Here is a 13,457-nt window from a genome sequence, read left to right as displayed (position 1 = left end):
CCCCGAAATCACTCATTTCTGCACCCGAAATCACCCATTTTACCCTAAAATTGCTCATTTTCATCCGCAAATCACCCAATCTGTCCAAACCCACCCATTTCTACTCCAAACCTGCCAATTTACTCTTTTATTTCCAATCCTTCCTCCCCCCAAAAACCCCCTTTTCCCTCGTTATCCCCTCAAAATCCCCTTTCCCCCCCCAACCCCTATTCATACTCCCCAAATCCTTCATTTATCCCCCCAAATCTCTCTTTATTAACTCCAGCCTCCAATTTCTTCTCCAAAATCCATATTCATCCCCTCAAATCCCATTTTTCTCCCTTTTTCCCCCCAAATTTCCCCCTTTCCCCCCCCAAATTTCCCATTTTCCCCTCATAAATCCCCCTTTATTAACCCCAAACTCCAATTTCTCCCCCTTTTCTCCCCTTTTTCCCCCGTTTCCCACCAATCTCCCCCTTCTTCATCCCCCCCCCCTTTTTTTCCTCATTCCCCCCCATTTCGGCCTCCTTTTTGTCCCGATTTTCCCGGTTTTTCCCCCAATTTCCCCCCCTCAGGAGGAGCGCTCCCGCAGCGAGCACAACCTGGTGAACATCCAGAAGACGCACGAGCGGATGCAGACGGAGAACAAAAGTAAAATCCCAGGATTTGGGGGGGATTTTGGGGGGATTTTGGGGGTTTTGGGGACCCCCCTCACCCCCTGGGACCCCCCCAGTCTCCCCCTATTACCGCACCAAGCTCCGCGGCCTCTACACCACAGCCAAGGCCGACGCCGAGGCCGAGTGCAAGTGAGTCTGGAATTCCCGGCTTAAATCCCAAAAAAAAACCCCGGCATTCCTCCAATTCCTGCTCTTTCCCCTCAAACGTTGCTTTATTGCCTCAGGTTTCCACTTTTACCCCGCTAATTTTTCCTTTTTCTCCTCAGACTTCTGCTTTTCCCCTCAGATTTCTGCTTTTCTCCCCTCAGATTTCTACTTTTTCCTCTCAGATTTCCACTTTTTTCCCTTAAATTCCCACTTTTTCCCCTCAAATTTCCGCTTTTCCCCTCAGATTTCTACTTTTTCTCCTCAGGTTTTCACTTTTTTCCCTCAGATTTCTGCTCTTTCCCCTCAGATTTTTCCTTTTTCCCCTCAGATTTCCACTTTTTTCCTGCTAATTTTCCCTTTCTCCCCTAGGATTCCCGCTATTCCCGTCACATTGTTGCTTTTCCAACTTTTTTCCTCTCAGGTTTCTGCTTTTCCATGTCAAATTTCTCTTTCCTCTCTTTAATTTCCACTTTTTCCCCTCAAATTCTTGCTTTATTTCTCCACATTCCCACTTTATCCCTTCAAATTCCCACTTTTTCCCCTCAAATTTCCACTTTTCCCTCAGATTTCTGCTTTTCCCCCTCAGGTTTCCACTTTTTCCCCTCAGATTTTTCCTTTTTCCCCTCAGGTTTCCACTTTTTCCCTGCTAATTTTTCCTTTTTCTCCTCAGACTTCCACTTTTCCCCTCAGATTTCTGCTTTTCCCCCTCAGATTTCTACTTTTTCCCTGCTAATTTTTCCTTTTTCCCCTCAAATTCCCACTTTTTCCCCGCAGATTTCCACTTTTTCCCCTCAAATTCCCACTTTTTCCCCTCAGATTTCTGCTTTTCCCCCTCAGGTTTCCACTTTTTCCCCGCTAATTTTTCCTTTTTCCCCTCAAATTTCCGCTTTTTCCCCTCGTATTTCCACTTTTTGCCCTCAGATTTCCACTTTTTCCCCTCAAATTTCTTTTTCCCCTCAGATTTCCACTTTTCCAGGTCAAATTTGGTTTGCCTCTCTAATTTCCACTTTTTCCCTCAAATTCTTGCTTTATTTCCCCACATTCCCACTTTATCCCTTCAAATTCCCACTTTTTTCCCTCAAATTTCCACTTTTCCCCTCAGATTTCTGCTTTTTCCCCTCAGATTTTCACTTTTTGCCCTCAGATTTCCGCTTTTTCCCCTCAGATTCCCACTTTTTCCCTGTTAATTTTCCCTTTCTCCCCCAGGATTCCCGCTATTCCCCTCACATTGTTGCTTTTCCCACTTTTTTCCTCTCAGGTTTCTGCTTTTCCAGGTCAAATTTCTTTTTCCTCTCTAATTTCCACTTTTTTCCTCAAATTCTTGCTTTATTTCCCCACATTCCCACTTTATCCCTTCAAATTCCCACTTTTTTCCCTTCAAATTTCCACTTTTTCCCCTCTAATTTCCACTTTTCCCCTCAGATTTCTGCTTTTTCCCCTCAGATTTCTCCTTTTGCCCTCAGATTTTTGCTTTTCTCTCTCAGATTTCCACTTTTTCCCTACTAATTTTCCCCCTTTTCCCCTCAGATTTCCACTTTTTCCCCATCAGATTTCTTTTTCACTTCAAATTTCTGCTTTTTCTCCCAAGTTCCCCCCTTTTCCCTCAAAACTCCCTGGTTTTCTCTCAAAACTCTCCATTTTCCCCTCAAAATTGCTGCGTTTTCCTTCAAAATTCTGGGTTTTCCTTCAAAAGTCTTGCTTTCCCCTCAAATTTCTGTTTTTCCCATCAAAATTCCACTTTTCCCCCTGAATATTTCTTCTTTTCCCGCTCAGATTTCTACTTTTCCCCCTCAAATTTCCATTTTCCCCTCAAGATTCTGCTTTTTCTCTCAAATTTCTGCTTTTTCCCCTCAAATTTCCATTTTTCCCCCCCAAATTCCTCCTTTATCCCCCAAACCCCCCCTTTACCTCCCAAATCCCCCCTTTTTCTCCAAATCCCCCCTTTTTCTCCCCAAATCCCCCTTTTCCTCCCAAATCCCCCTTTTTTCTCCCCAAATCTTCCCTTTTTTTTCCCAAATCCCCCTTTTTTCTCCCCAAATCCCGCTTTTTTCCCCAAATCCCCCTTTTTCTCCCCAAATCCCCCCTTTTCTCCCCAAATCCCCCCTTTTTTTCCCCAAATCCCCCTTTTTCTCCCCAAATCCCCCCTTTTCCTCCCAAATCCCCCTTTTTTCTCCCCAAATCTTCCCTTTTTTTCCCAAATCCCCCTTTTTTCCCCAAATCCCCCTTTTTTCTCCCCAAATCCCGCTTTTTTCCCCAAATCCCCCTTTTCCTCCCCAAATCCCCCCTTTTTCTCCCCAAATCCCCCTTTTCCTCCCCAAATCCCCCTTTTTTCCCCAAATCCCCCTTTTTTTCCCCAAATCCCCCCTTTTTTCCCCAAATCCCCCTTTTTTCTCCCCAAATCCCCTCTTTTTTCCCCAAATCCCCCTTTTTTTCCCCAAATCCCCCTTTTTCTCCCCAAATCTCCCCTTTCCCCTCACAATTCCCTCCTTTTCCCTCACAACTCCCCGCTATTTCTCCCTAAAAATCCCCTTTCCCCCCCTCTTCCCTCCCTTTCTCCACCCCCAAAACTCCCCTTTTTCACCCCAAATCCCCCTTCCCCTCAAACCCCCCCCTTTCCCCCCTCCCCCACCTCCCTCCGCTTTCCAAATTCCAGTTTTTCCCCCCAATTTTTACCTTTTTCCCCTCGTTTTTTCATCCTTTCAGCGTCCTCAGGAGAGCTCTGGATAAAATCGCCGAGATCAAATCCCTGCTGGAGGAGCGCCGCATCGGTACGGCCGCCAGGGGGCGCTGCGCCCACGCTCCCCTCACACCGGGCCGAGGGGGGGAAAAAAGGCGGGAAAAGCTTCAAACCTTTTCAAATCCCTCAAAACTCCACCCAAAATCCATCGGGATTTCGAGGGAATCGGAGTTTTTATTCATTTTGGGTTGTTTTTAATGGTTTTTTATTCCAGCGGCGAAAATCGCCGGGATCTACAGTGAGGCGGAGCCGCCCAGGAAGACGATGAGGAGGGGGGTGCTGATGACGCTGCTGCAGCAGTCGGCGATGACGCTGCCGCTGTGGATCGGGAAACCCGGGGAAAAGTGAGGAAAAATGAGGGGAAAAGTGAGGGAAAATGGGGGAAAAAGTGGGAATTTGAGGGAATAATGAGGATTTGGGGGGAAAAAAGGGGGGATTTGTGGGGGAAAAAGAGGGATTTTGGAAGGAAAAGGGGGGGTTTGAGGGTGGTGATGACGCTGCCACTGTGGATGGGGAAACCCAGGGAAAAGTGAGGAAAAATGAGGGGAAAAGTGAGAGAAAAAGTGGGAATTTGAGGGAATAACGAGGGTTTGAGGGGATTTTGGGGAAAAACGGGGGATTTTTCGGGGAAAAAGAGGGGTTTTGGAAGGAAAAGGGGGGGTTTGAGGGTGGTGATGACGCTGCCGCTGTGGATGGGGAAACCTGGGGAAAAGTGAGGAAAACTGAGGGGAAAAGTGAGGGAAAATGGGGAAAAAAGTGGGAATTTGAGGGAATAATGAGGGTTTGAGGGGATTTTGGGGAAAAAAAGGGGAATTTTTCAGGGAAAAAAGAGGGATTTTGGGAAGGAAAGGGGGGGTTTGAGGGTGGCGATGACGCTGCCGCTGTGGATGGGGAAACCCGGGGAAAAGTGAGGAAAACTGAGGGGAAAAGTGAGGGAAAATGGGGGAAAAAGTGGGAATTTGAGGGAATAATGAGGATTTGGGGGGAAAAAAGGGGGGATTTTTTGGGGAAAAAGAGGGATTTTGGAAGGAAAAGGGGGGGTTTGAGGGTGGCGATGACGCTGCCGCTGTGGATGGGGAAACCTGGGGAAAAGTGAGGAAAACTGAGGGGAAAAGTGAGGGAAAATGGGGAAAAAAGTGGGAATTTGAGGGAATAATGAGGATTTGGGGGGAAAAAAGGGGGGATTTTTTGGGGAAAAAGAGGGATTTTGGAAGGAAAAGGGGGGGTTTGAGGGTGGCGATGACGCTGCCGCTGTGGATGGGGAAACCTGGGGAAAAGTGAGGAAAACTGAGGGGAAAAGTGAGGGAAAATGGGGGAAAAAGTGGGAATTTGAGGGAATAATGAGGATTTGGGGGGAAAAAAGGGGGGATTTGTGGGGGAAAAAGAGGGATTTTGGAAGGAAAAGGGGGGGTTTGAGGGTGGCGATGACGCTGCCGCTGTGGATGGGGAAACCTGGGGAAAAGTGAGGAAAACTGAGGGGAAAAGTGAGGGAAAATGGGGGAAAAAGTGGGAATTTGAGGGAATAATGAGGATTTGGGGGGAAAAAAGGGGGGATTTTTTGGGGAAAAAGAGGGATTTTGGAAGGAAAAGGGGGGGTTTGAGGGTGGTGATGACGCTGCCGCTGTGGATGGGGAAACCCAGGGAAAAGTGAGGAAAACTGAGGGGAAAAGTGAGGAAAACTGAGGGGAAAAGTGAGGGAAAATGGGGGAAAAAGTGGGAATTTGAGGGAATAACGAGGGTTTGAGGGGATTTTGGGGAAAAAAAGGGGAACTTTTCAGGGAAAAAAGAGGGATTTTGGGAAGGAAAGGGGGGGTTTGAGGGTGGCGATGACGCTGCCGCTGTGGATGGGGAAACCTGGGGAAAAGTGAGGAAAACTGAGGGGAAAAGTGAGGGAAAATGGGGGAAAAAGTGGGAATTTGAGGGAATAATGAGGATTTGGGGGGAAAAAAGGGGGGATTTGTGGGGGAAAAAGAGGGATTTTGGAAGGAAAAGGGGGGGTTTGAGGGTGGTGATGACGCTGCCGCTGTGGATGGGGAAACCCAGGGAAAAGTGAGGAAAAATGAGGGGAAAAGTGAGAGAAAAAGTGGGAATTTGAGGGAATAATGAGGGTTTGAGGGGATTTTGGGGAAAAACAGGGGGGATTTTTCAGGGAAAAAGAGGGGTTTTGGAAGGAAAAGGGGGGATCTGAGGGTGGCAATGACGCTGCCGCTGTGGATAGGGAAACCCGGGGAAAAGTGAGGAAAACTGAGGGGAAAAGTGAGGGAAAATGAGGGAAAAAGTGGGAATTTGAGGGAATAACGAGGGTTTGAGGGGATTTTGGGGAAAAAAAGGGGGGATTTTTCGGGGAAAAAGAGGGATTTTGGAAGGAAAAGGGGGGATTTGAGGGTGGCGATGACGCTGCCGCTGTGGATGGGGAAACCCGGGGAAAAGTGAGGAAAACTGAGGGGAAAAGTGAGGGAAAATGGGGGAAAAAGTGGGAATTTGAGGGAATAATGAGGGTCTGGGGGAGATGAAGAGGGATTTTGGGGGAAAAAAGGGGGGATTTTTTGGGGAAAAAGAGGGATTTTGGAGGGAAAGGCGGAAAATTGGGAGGGATTAAAGGGGAATTTCAGTATTGGGGCCTACTTGGGTAATTTGGGTTAAAAATAGGCAATTTTGGGTTGAAATGAAGCCATTTTTGGGGTAGAAATGGGTAATTTTGGGGTGAAATGGGTGATTTTGGGGACAAAATAGGGTATTTTGAAGTAGAAATGGGCAATGTTGAGGTAGAATTTCCGATTTTGGGGCTACAGGGAGTAATTTTGAGGTAGAATGGGCAATTTTGGGGATGAAATGGGCGGGTTTGGGGTAAAAATGAATGATTTTGTGGTAAAGTTCCAAATTCTGGGGCATAATGGGCAATTTTGAGGTAGAAACGGATGATTTTGGGGCAAAATAGATGATTTTAAGGTAAAATTGATGATTTTGAGGTACAAAGGGATGATTTTGGGGTAAAATAGATGATTTTGAGGTAAAATTCATGTTTTTGAGGTAGAAAGGGATGATTTTGAGGTAGAAATAGGTGATTTTGGGGTAAAATAGATGATTTTGAGGTAGAAACAGATGATTTTGGGTTAAAATAGATGACTTTGAGATAGAAATGGATTATTTTGGTGTAAAATAAATGATTCTGAGGTAGAAACGGAGGATTTTAGGGTAAAACTGATGATTTTGACATAGAAACAGATTATTTTGGGGTAAAATTGATGATTTTGAGGTAAAATAGATGATTTAGGGGTTAAATTGATGATTCTGAGGTAGAAATGGATGGTTTTGGGGTAAAACTGATGATTTTGGGGTAAAATAGATGATTTTGAGGTAGAAATGGATGATTTTGGGGTAAAAGAGATGATTTTGAGGTAGAAACAGAATTTTGGGATAAAATTGTTGATTCTGAGGTAGAAACATGATTTTGGGGTAAAATTAATGATTTTGAGGTAGAGATGGATGATTTGGGGTAAAATTGATGATTTTGCGGTAAAATAGATGATTTGGGGGTTAAAAGAGATGATTTTGAGGTAGAAAAGGATGATTTTGGTGTAAAATAAATCATTTTGAGGTAGAAACGGAGGATTTTGGGTTAAAATCGATGCTTTTGAGATAGAAACAACCAAGTTTCGAGTAAAAATAGGTGATTTTAAGGTAGAAACGAGCAACTTGGAGGCAAAACTTCCAATTTTGGGGCTAAACCAGGCAGTTTAAATCCCAAAAAGACCATTTCGAGGTAAAACCCCGCCGTTCTGAGTAAAACCAAACCGTTTCAGTCCCAAAAAAAAAGACAACTTTCGAGTAAAAAAAATCACCACTTTCGCGGTAAATTTTTCAACTCGGAGGTAAAACCAGGGGGGGGATTTTGGGGGTCAGGAATTTTTGGGGTGACCCCCTTGACCTCCCCCAGACCCCCTCCCCTGTGCGGGGCCGTGCCGGCGGCCGGCGACTACGTGGCCAAACCCGGCGACAAAGTGGCCGCAAGGGTCAAGGCCCTGGAAGGGGACGAGCAGTGGATCCTGGCCGAGGTGGTCAGCTACAGCCACGCCGCCAACAAGTGAGTGAGCAGCCCCAAATTCCCCTCGTTTTGGCCCCAAAATTCTTCTTTTCGGGCCTCTAAATTCACTTTTTTCTCGGCCTCGGCAATGCGGGTGGAAGGGTGAATTTTGGGTGTTTTGCCCACAGGTATGAAGTGGATGATATCGATGAGGAGGGGAAGGAGTGAGTGAGCAAAAATGTTTGGGATTTGGTGTGAAATGTGCCAAAATCTATGTAAATCGCTTTTAAAGTTCCCCAAATCCTCCCCTAAAGTTCCCTAAGTTGGGGTAATATTCTCCCAAATGCATTTAAAGCTGCCCAAATTCCCCTCAAATCTCCTCAAATCTCCTCAAACCTTCCCAAATCCTCCCAAATTCCCCTCAAACCTCCTCAAATCTCCTCAAACCTTCCCAAATCCTCCCAAATTCCCCTCAAACCTCCTCAAATCTCCTCAAACCTTCCCAAATCCTCCCAAATTCTCCTCAAATCTCCTCAAACCTTCCCAAATCCTCCCAAATTTCCCTCAAATCTCTTCAAATCTCCTCAAACCTTCCCAAATCCTCCCAAATTCCCCTCAAATCCCCTCAAACCTTCCCAAATCCTCCCAAATTCCCGTCAAATCTCCTCAAACCTTCCCAAATCCTCCCAAATTCCCCTCAAACCTCCTCAAATCTCCTCAAACCTTCCCAAATCCTCCCAAATTCCCCTCAAATCTCTTCAAATCTCCTCAAACCTTCCCAAATCTTCCCAAATTCCCCTCAAATCTCTTCAAATCTCCTCAAACCTTCCCAAATCCTCCCAAATTCCCCTCAAACCTCCTCAAATCTCCTCAAACCTTCCCAAATCGTCCCAAATTCCCCTCAAATCTCCTCAAATCTCCTCAAACCTTCCCAAATCCTCCCAAATTCCCCTCAAACCTCCTCAAATCTCCTCAAACCTTCCCAAATCCTCCCAAATTCCCCTCAAATCTCCTCAAACCTTCCCAAATCCTCCCAAATTCCCCTCAAATCTCCTCAAACCTTCCCAAATCCTCCCAAATTCCCCTCAGATCTCCTCAAATCTCCTCAAACCTTCCCAAATCCTCCCAAATTCCCCTCAAAACCCCCTCAAATCCTCTCAAACCTCCCCAAAATCCTCTCAAACCTCCCAAAAACGCCACAAAAATCCCCCTCAAACCTCCCAAAAACCCCCTTAAACCTCCCCAAATCTTTCCAATCTTCGCCCAAACCCCCTCAAAACTTCCCCAAACCCCCTCAAACCTCCCCAAAATCCCCCAAAACCTCCCCAAATTCCCCTTTTTTGGGCACTTTTCCCCTCACCACCCTCGCAGGCGCCACACGCTGAGCCGCCGCCGCATCATCCCCCTGCCCCAATGGAAAACCAACCCGGAGACGGATCCCGAGGCTCTTTTCCACAAGGATCAGCTGGTCCTGGCCCTTTATCCTCAAACCACCTGCTTCTACCGGGCCCTCATCCACGCCCCGCCTCAGCGCGTGAGTATCGGACCCGAAATCCCGGGAAATCGCCTCAAAAATTCCTTCGGAAATGAAGGTTTTTTGAGGCGGGGGGGGGGGGGGGGGGGCTCCGGTAGGGGGCGCTGTGCGCGCCGTGAGGGGGTTGCTAGGGGGGCGTGGCTTGTTGCTAGGGAGGGGTTGCCATATAAGGAGTGTTGCTAGGGGGCGTGGCTTGTTGCTAGGGAGGGGTTGCCATATAAGGAGTGTTGCTAGGGGGTGTGGCTTGTTGCTAGGGAGGGGTTGCCATATAAGGAGTGTTGCTAGGGGGTGTGGTTTGTTGTTAGGGAGGGGTTGCCATATAAGGAGTGTTGCTAGGGGGCGTGGCTTGTTGCTAAGGGGGTTGCTAAGGGGCGGGGCTTGTTGCTATGGGGGGGTTCAAATCTACTTGGGACTCACCGGAAATCTCCCAAATCCCCCTCAAAATCTCCCAAATCCCCCTCAAAATCCACCAAATCCACCCCAAAATCCCCCAAATCCCCCCCAAAATCCCCCAAATCCTCCCCAAAATCCTCCCCAAAATCCACCAAATCCCCCCCAAAATCTCCAAAATCCTCCCCAAAATCCCCCCAAATCCACCCCAAAATCCACCAAATCCACCCCAAAATCCTCCAAATTTCCCCCCAAACCCCCAAAATGCCCCAAATTCCCCCCGAAACCCCCCCAAATCCCCACAAAATCCCCCCAAATTCCCCTAAATTCCCCCAACCCCCCCCCAAATCCCCCAAATTTCCCCCAAGACCCCCCCAAACCCCCAAAACGCCCCAAACCCCCCAAAATGCCCCAAACCCCCCAAACCCCCCAAAATCCCCCAAACCCCCAAAATCCTCCAACCCCCCCAAAATGCCCCAAACCCCCAAAATCCCCCAAACCCCCCAAACCCCCCAAAACGCCCCAAACCCCCCAAAACGCCCCAAACCCCCCAAAATCCCCCAAACCCCCCAAAACGCCCCAAACCCCCCAAATCCCCCCAAACTCCCCCAAACCCCCAAAATCCCCCAAACCCCCCAAAACGCCCCAAACCCCCCAAATCCCCCCAAACTCCCCCAAACCCCCAAAATGCCCCAAACCCCCCAAAACCCCCCAAACCCCCCAAAATGCCCCAAACCCCCCAAATCCCCCCAAACTCCCCCAAACCCCCAAAATGCCCCAAACCCCCCCAAACCCCCCAAAACCCCCCAAAATGCCCCAAACCCCCAAAATGCCCCAAACCCCCCAAAACGCCCCAAACCCCCCAAAACCCCTCAAACCCCCCAAAATGCCCCAAACCCCCCAAAACGCCCCAAACCCCCCAAAACCCCTCAAACCCCCCAAAATGCCCCAAAACCCCCAAAATGCCCCAAACCCCCCAAAATGCCCCAAACCCCCCAAAATCCCCCCAAACCCCCCAAATTCCCCAAACCCCCCAAAACGCCCCAAACCCCCCAAATCCCCCCAAACCCCCAAAATGCCCCAAACCCCCCAAAATTCCCCAACCCCCCCAAAATGCCCCAAATCCTCAAAATCCCCCAAACCCCCAAAAATCCCCCAAACCCCCCAAAACGCCCCAAACCCCCCAAACCCCCCAAACCCCCCAAACCCCCAAAAATCCCCCAAACCCCCCAAAACGCCCCAAACCCCCAAAATCCCCCAAAATGCCCCAAAACCCCCCAAACCCCCAAAATGCCCCAAACCCCCCAAAATTCCCCAAACCCCCCAAAATGCCCCAAACCCCCCAAAATCCCCCAAATCCCCCAAAATGCCCCAAACCCCCCAAAATCCCCCAAACCCCCAAAACGCCCCAAACCCCCCAAATTCCCCAAACCCCCCAAAACGCCCCAAATCCCCAAATCCCCCCAAACCCCCCAAAACGCCCCAAACCCCCAAATCCCCCCAAACCCCCCAAAACGCCCCAAACCCCCCAAAAGTCCCCAAACCCACCAAAACCCCCCAAATCCCCCCAAACTCCCCCAAACCCCCAAAATGCCCCAAACCCCCCAAAATTCCCCAAACCCCCCAAAATGCCCCAAATCCCCCAAAACGCCCCAAACCCCCCAAATCCCCCCAAACTCCCCCAAACCCCCAAAACGCCCCAAACCCCCCAAAACGCCCCAAACCCCCCAAAACGCCCCAAACCCCCCAAATCCCCCCGAACTCCCCCAAACCCCCCAAACCCCCCAAATTCCCCAAACCCCCCAAAATGCCCCAAACCCCCGAAATTCCCCAAACGCCCCAAACCCCCCAAAACGCCCCAAACCCCCAAAATCCCCCAAACCCCCCAAAACGCCCCAAACCCCCCAAAAGTCCCCAAACCCACCAAAACCCCCCAAATCCCCCCAAACTCCCCCAAACCCCCAAAATGCCCCAAACCCCCCAAAATTCCCCAAACCCCCCAAAATGCCCCAAATCCCCCAAAACGCCCCAAACCCCCCAAATCCCCCCAAACTCCCCCAAACCCCCAAAACGCCCCAAACCCCCCAAAACGCCCCAAACCCCCCAAAACGCCCCAAACCCCCCAAATCCCCCCGAACTCCCCCAAACCCCCCAAACCCCCCAAATTCCCCAAACCCCCCAAAATGCCCCAAACCCCCGAAATTCCCCAAACGCCCCAAACCCCCCAAAACGCCCCAAACCCCCAAAATCCCCCAAACCCCCCAAAACGCCCCAAACCCCCCAAAATGCCCCAAACCCCCCAAAACGCCCCAAACCCCCAAAATCCCCCAAAATGCCCCAAAACCCCCCAAACCCCCAAAATGCCCCAAACCCCCCAAAATTCCCCAAACCCCCAAAACGCCCCAAACCCCCCAAAATTCCCCAAACCCCCAAAATGCCCCAAACCCCCCAAAATCCCCCAAACCCCCCAAAATCCCCCAAACCCCCCAAAACGCCCCAAACCCCCCAAAAGTCCCCAAACCCACCAAAACCCCCCAAATCCCCCCAAACTCCCCCAAACCCCCAAAATGCCCCAAACCCCCCAAAATTCCCCAAACCCCCCAAAATGCCCCAAATCCCCCAAAACGCCCCAAACCCCCCAAATCCCCCCAAACTCCCCCAAACCCCCAAAACGCCCCAAACCCCCCAAAACGCCCCAAACCCCCCAAATCCCCCCGAACTCCCCCAAACCCCCCAAACCCCCAAAACGCCCCAAACCCCCCAAAATGCCCCAAACCCCCGAAATTCCCCAAACGCCCCAAACCCCCCAAAACGCCCCAAACCCCCAAAATCCCCCAAACCCCCCAAATCTCCCTAAACCCCCCAAAATCCCCAAATTTCCCCCCAAAATCCCCCCAAATCTCCCCAAACACCCAAAACGCCCCAAACCCCCCAAACCCCCAAAACGCCCCAAATCCCCCCAAACCCCCCAAAACACCCCAAACCCCCCAAAACGCCCCAAATCCCCCAAAATGCCCCAAACCCCCCCAAGCCCCCCAAAACCCCCCAAACCCCCCAAACCCCCCAAAATGCCCCAAACCCCCCAAAATTCCCCAAACCCCCCAAAATGCCCCAAACCCCCCAAAATTCCCCAAACCCCCCAAAATGCCCCAAACCCCCCAAAATTCCCCAAAATCCTCCAAACCCCCCAAATCCCCCCAAATTTCCCCCCAAAATCCCCCCAAAATTCCCCAAACGCCCCAAAATGCCCCAAACCCCCCAAAATGCCCCAAACCCCCCAAAACGCCCCAAATCCCCCAAAATCCCCCAAACCCCCAAAACCCCCCAAACCCCCAAAACGCCCCAAACCCCCCAAAATGCCCCAAACCCTCCAAACCCCCAAAACGCCCCAAACCCCCCAAAACGCCCCAAACCCCCCAAACCCCCCCAAACCCCCCAAAATGCCCCAAACCCCCAAAACGCCCCAAACCCCCCAAAACGCCCCAAACCCTCAAAACCCCCAAACTCCCCCAAACCCCCCAAAATGCCCCAAACCCCCCAAAACGCCCCAAACCCCCCAAAATTCCCCAACCCCCCCAAAATGCCCCAAATCCTCAAAATCCCCCAAACCCCCAAAACGCCCCAAACCCCCCCAAACCCCCAAAACCCCCCAAACCCCACAAAATGCCCCAAACCCCCCAAAATCCCCCAAACCCCCCAAATCTCCCCAACCCCCCCCAAACCCCCAAATCCCCCCAAACCCCCCAAAACGCCCCAAATCCCCCAAAATGCCCCAAACCCCTGCAGCCGCAGGACGATTACTCGGTGCTGTTCGAGGACACCTCCTACGCCGATGGCTACTCACCGCCCCTCAACGTGGCCCAGCGCTACGTGGTGGCCTGCAAGGAGACCAAAAAGAAGTGAAAATCGGCCCGAAACGGCCCAAAATCCTGCGAAAGCCACCCAAAATTCGGACAGAGCGGCCCGGAA

General features: G+C 50.3%; 2 protein-coding genes across 4 annotated transcripts in view; one reads left to right on the top strand and one right to left on the bottom strand.

Moving 5' to 3' along the window:
* CLN3 (CLN3 lysosomal/endosomal transmembrane protein, battenin) overlaps positions 1-3,541 on the bottom strand; it is a 25,237-nt gene extending 21,696 nt beyond the window's left edge. Inside the window, exon 1 of one of the 2 annotated variants that reach the window (XM_082300171.1) lies at positions 3,477-3,541. In XM_082300171.1, the coding sequence (XP_082156297.1) occupies positions 3,477-3,498 (22 nt within the window). In that variant the 5' untranslated portion in view covers positions 3,499-3,541. The remainder of the gene's footprint in view (positions 1-3,476) is intronic. The other variant, XM_082300173.1, reaches the window with a different exon arrangement.
* Positions 1-13,457, top strand: part of SGF29 (SAGA complex associated factor 29) — a 14,033-nt gene extending 576 nt beyond the window's left edge. The window contains exons 2-9 of one of the 2 annotated variants that reach the window (XM_082300177.1): positions 555-630; positions 758-785; positions 3,507-3,571; positions 3,755-3,884; positions 7,478-7,624; positions 7,753-7,788; positions 8,936-9,098; positions 13,275-13,457. In XM_082300177.1, coding sequence (XP_082156303.1) covers positions 555-630; positions 758-785; positions 3,507-3,571; positions 3,755-3,884; positions 7,478-7,624; positions 7,753-7,788; positions 8,936-9,098; positions 13,275-13,391 — 762 coding nt within the window. In that variant the 3' untranslated portion in view covers positions 13,392-13,457. Of the gene's footprint in view, positions 1-554; positions 631-712; positions 786-3,506; positions 3,572-3,754; positions 3,885-7,477; positions 7,625-7,752; positions 7,789-8,935; positions 9,099-13,274 lie in introns of both variants that reach the window. The other variant, XM_082300176.1, reaches the window with a different exon arrangement.

The sequence above is a fragment of the Coloeus monedula genome, assembly GCF_965178545.1.
Source record: "Coloeus monedula genome assembly, chromosome: 37".
Classification (NCBI taxonomy): Eukaryota; Metazoa; Chordata; class Aves; order Passeriformes; family Corvidae; genus Coloeus; species Coloeus monedula.
The sequence above is the reverse complement of the archived record's forward strand: the minus strand, read 5'-3'. Positions and strand labels throughout refer to the sequence as shown.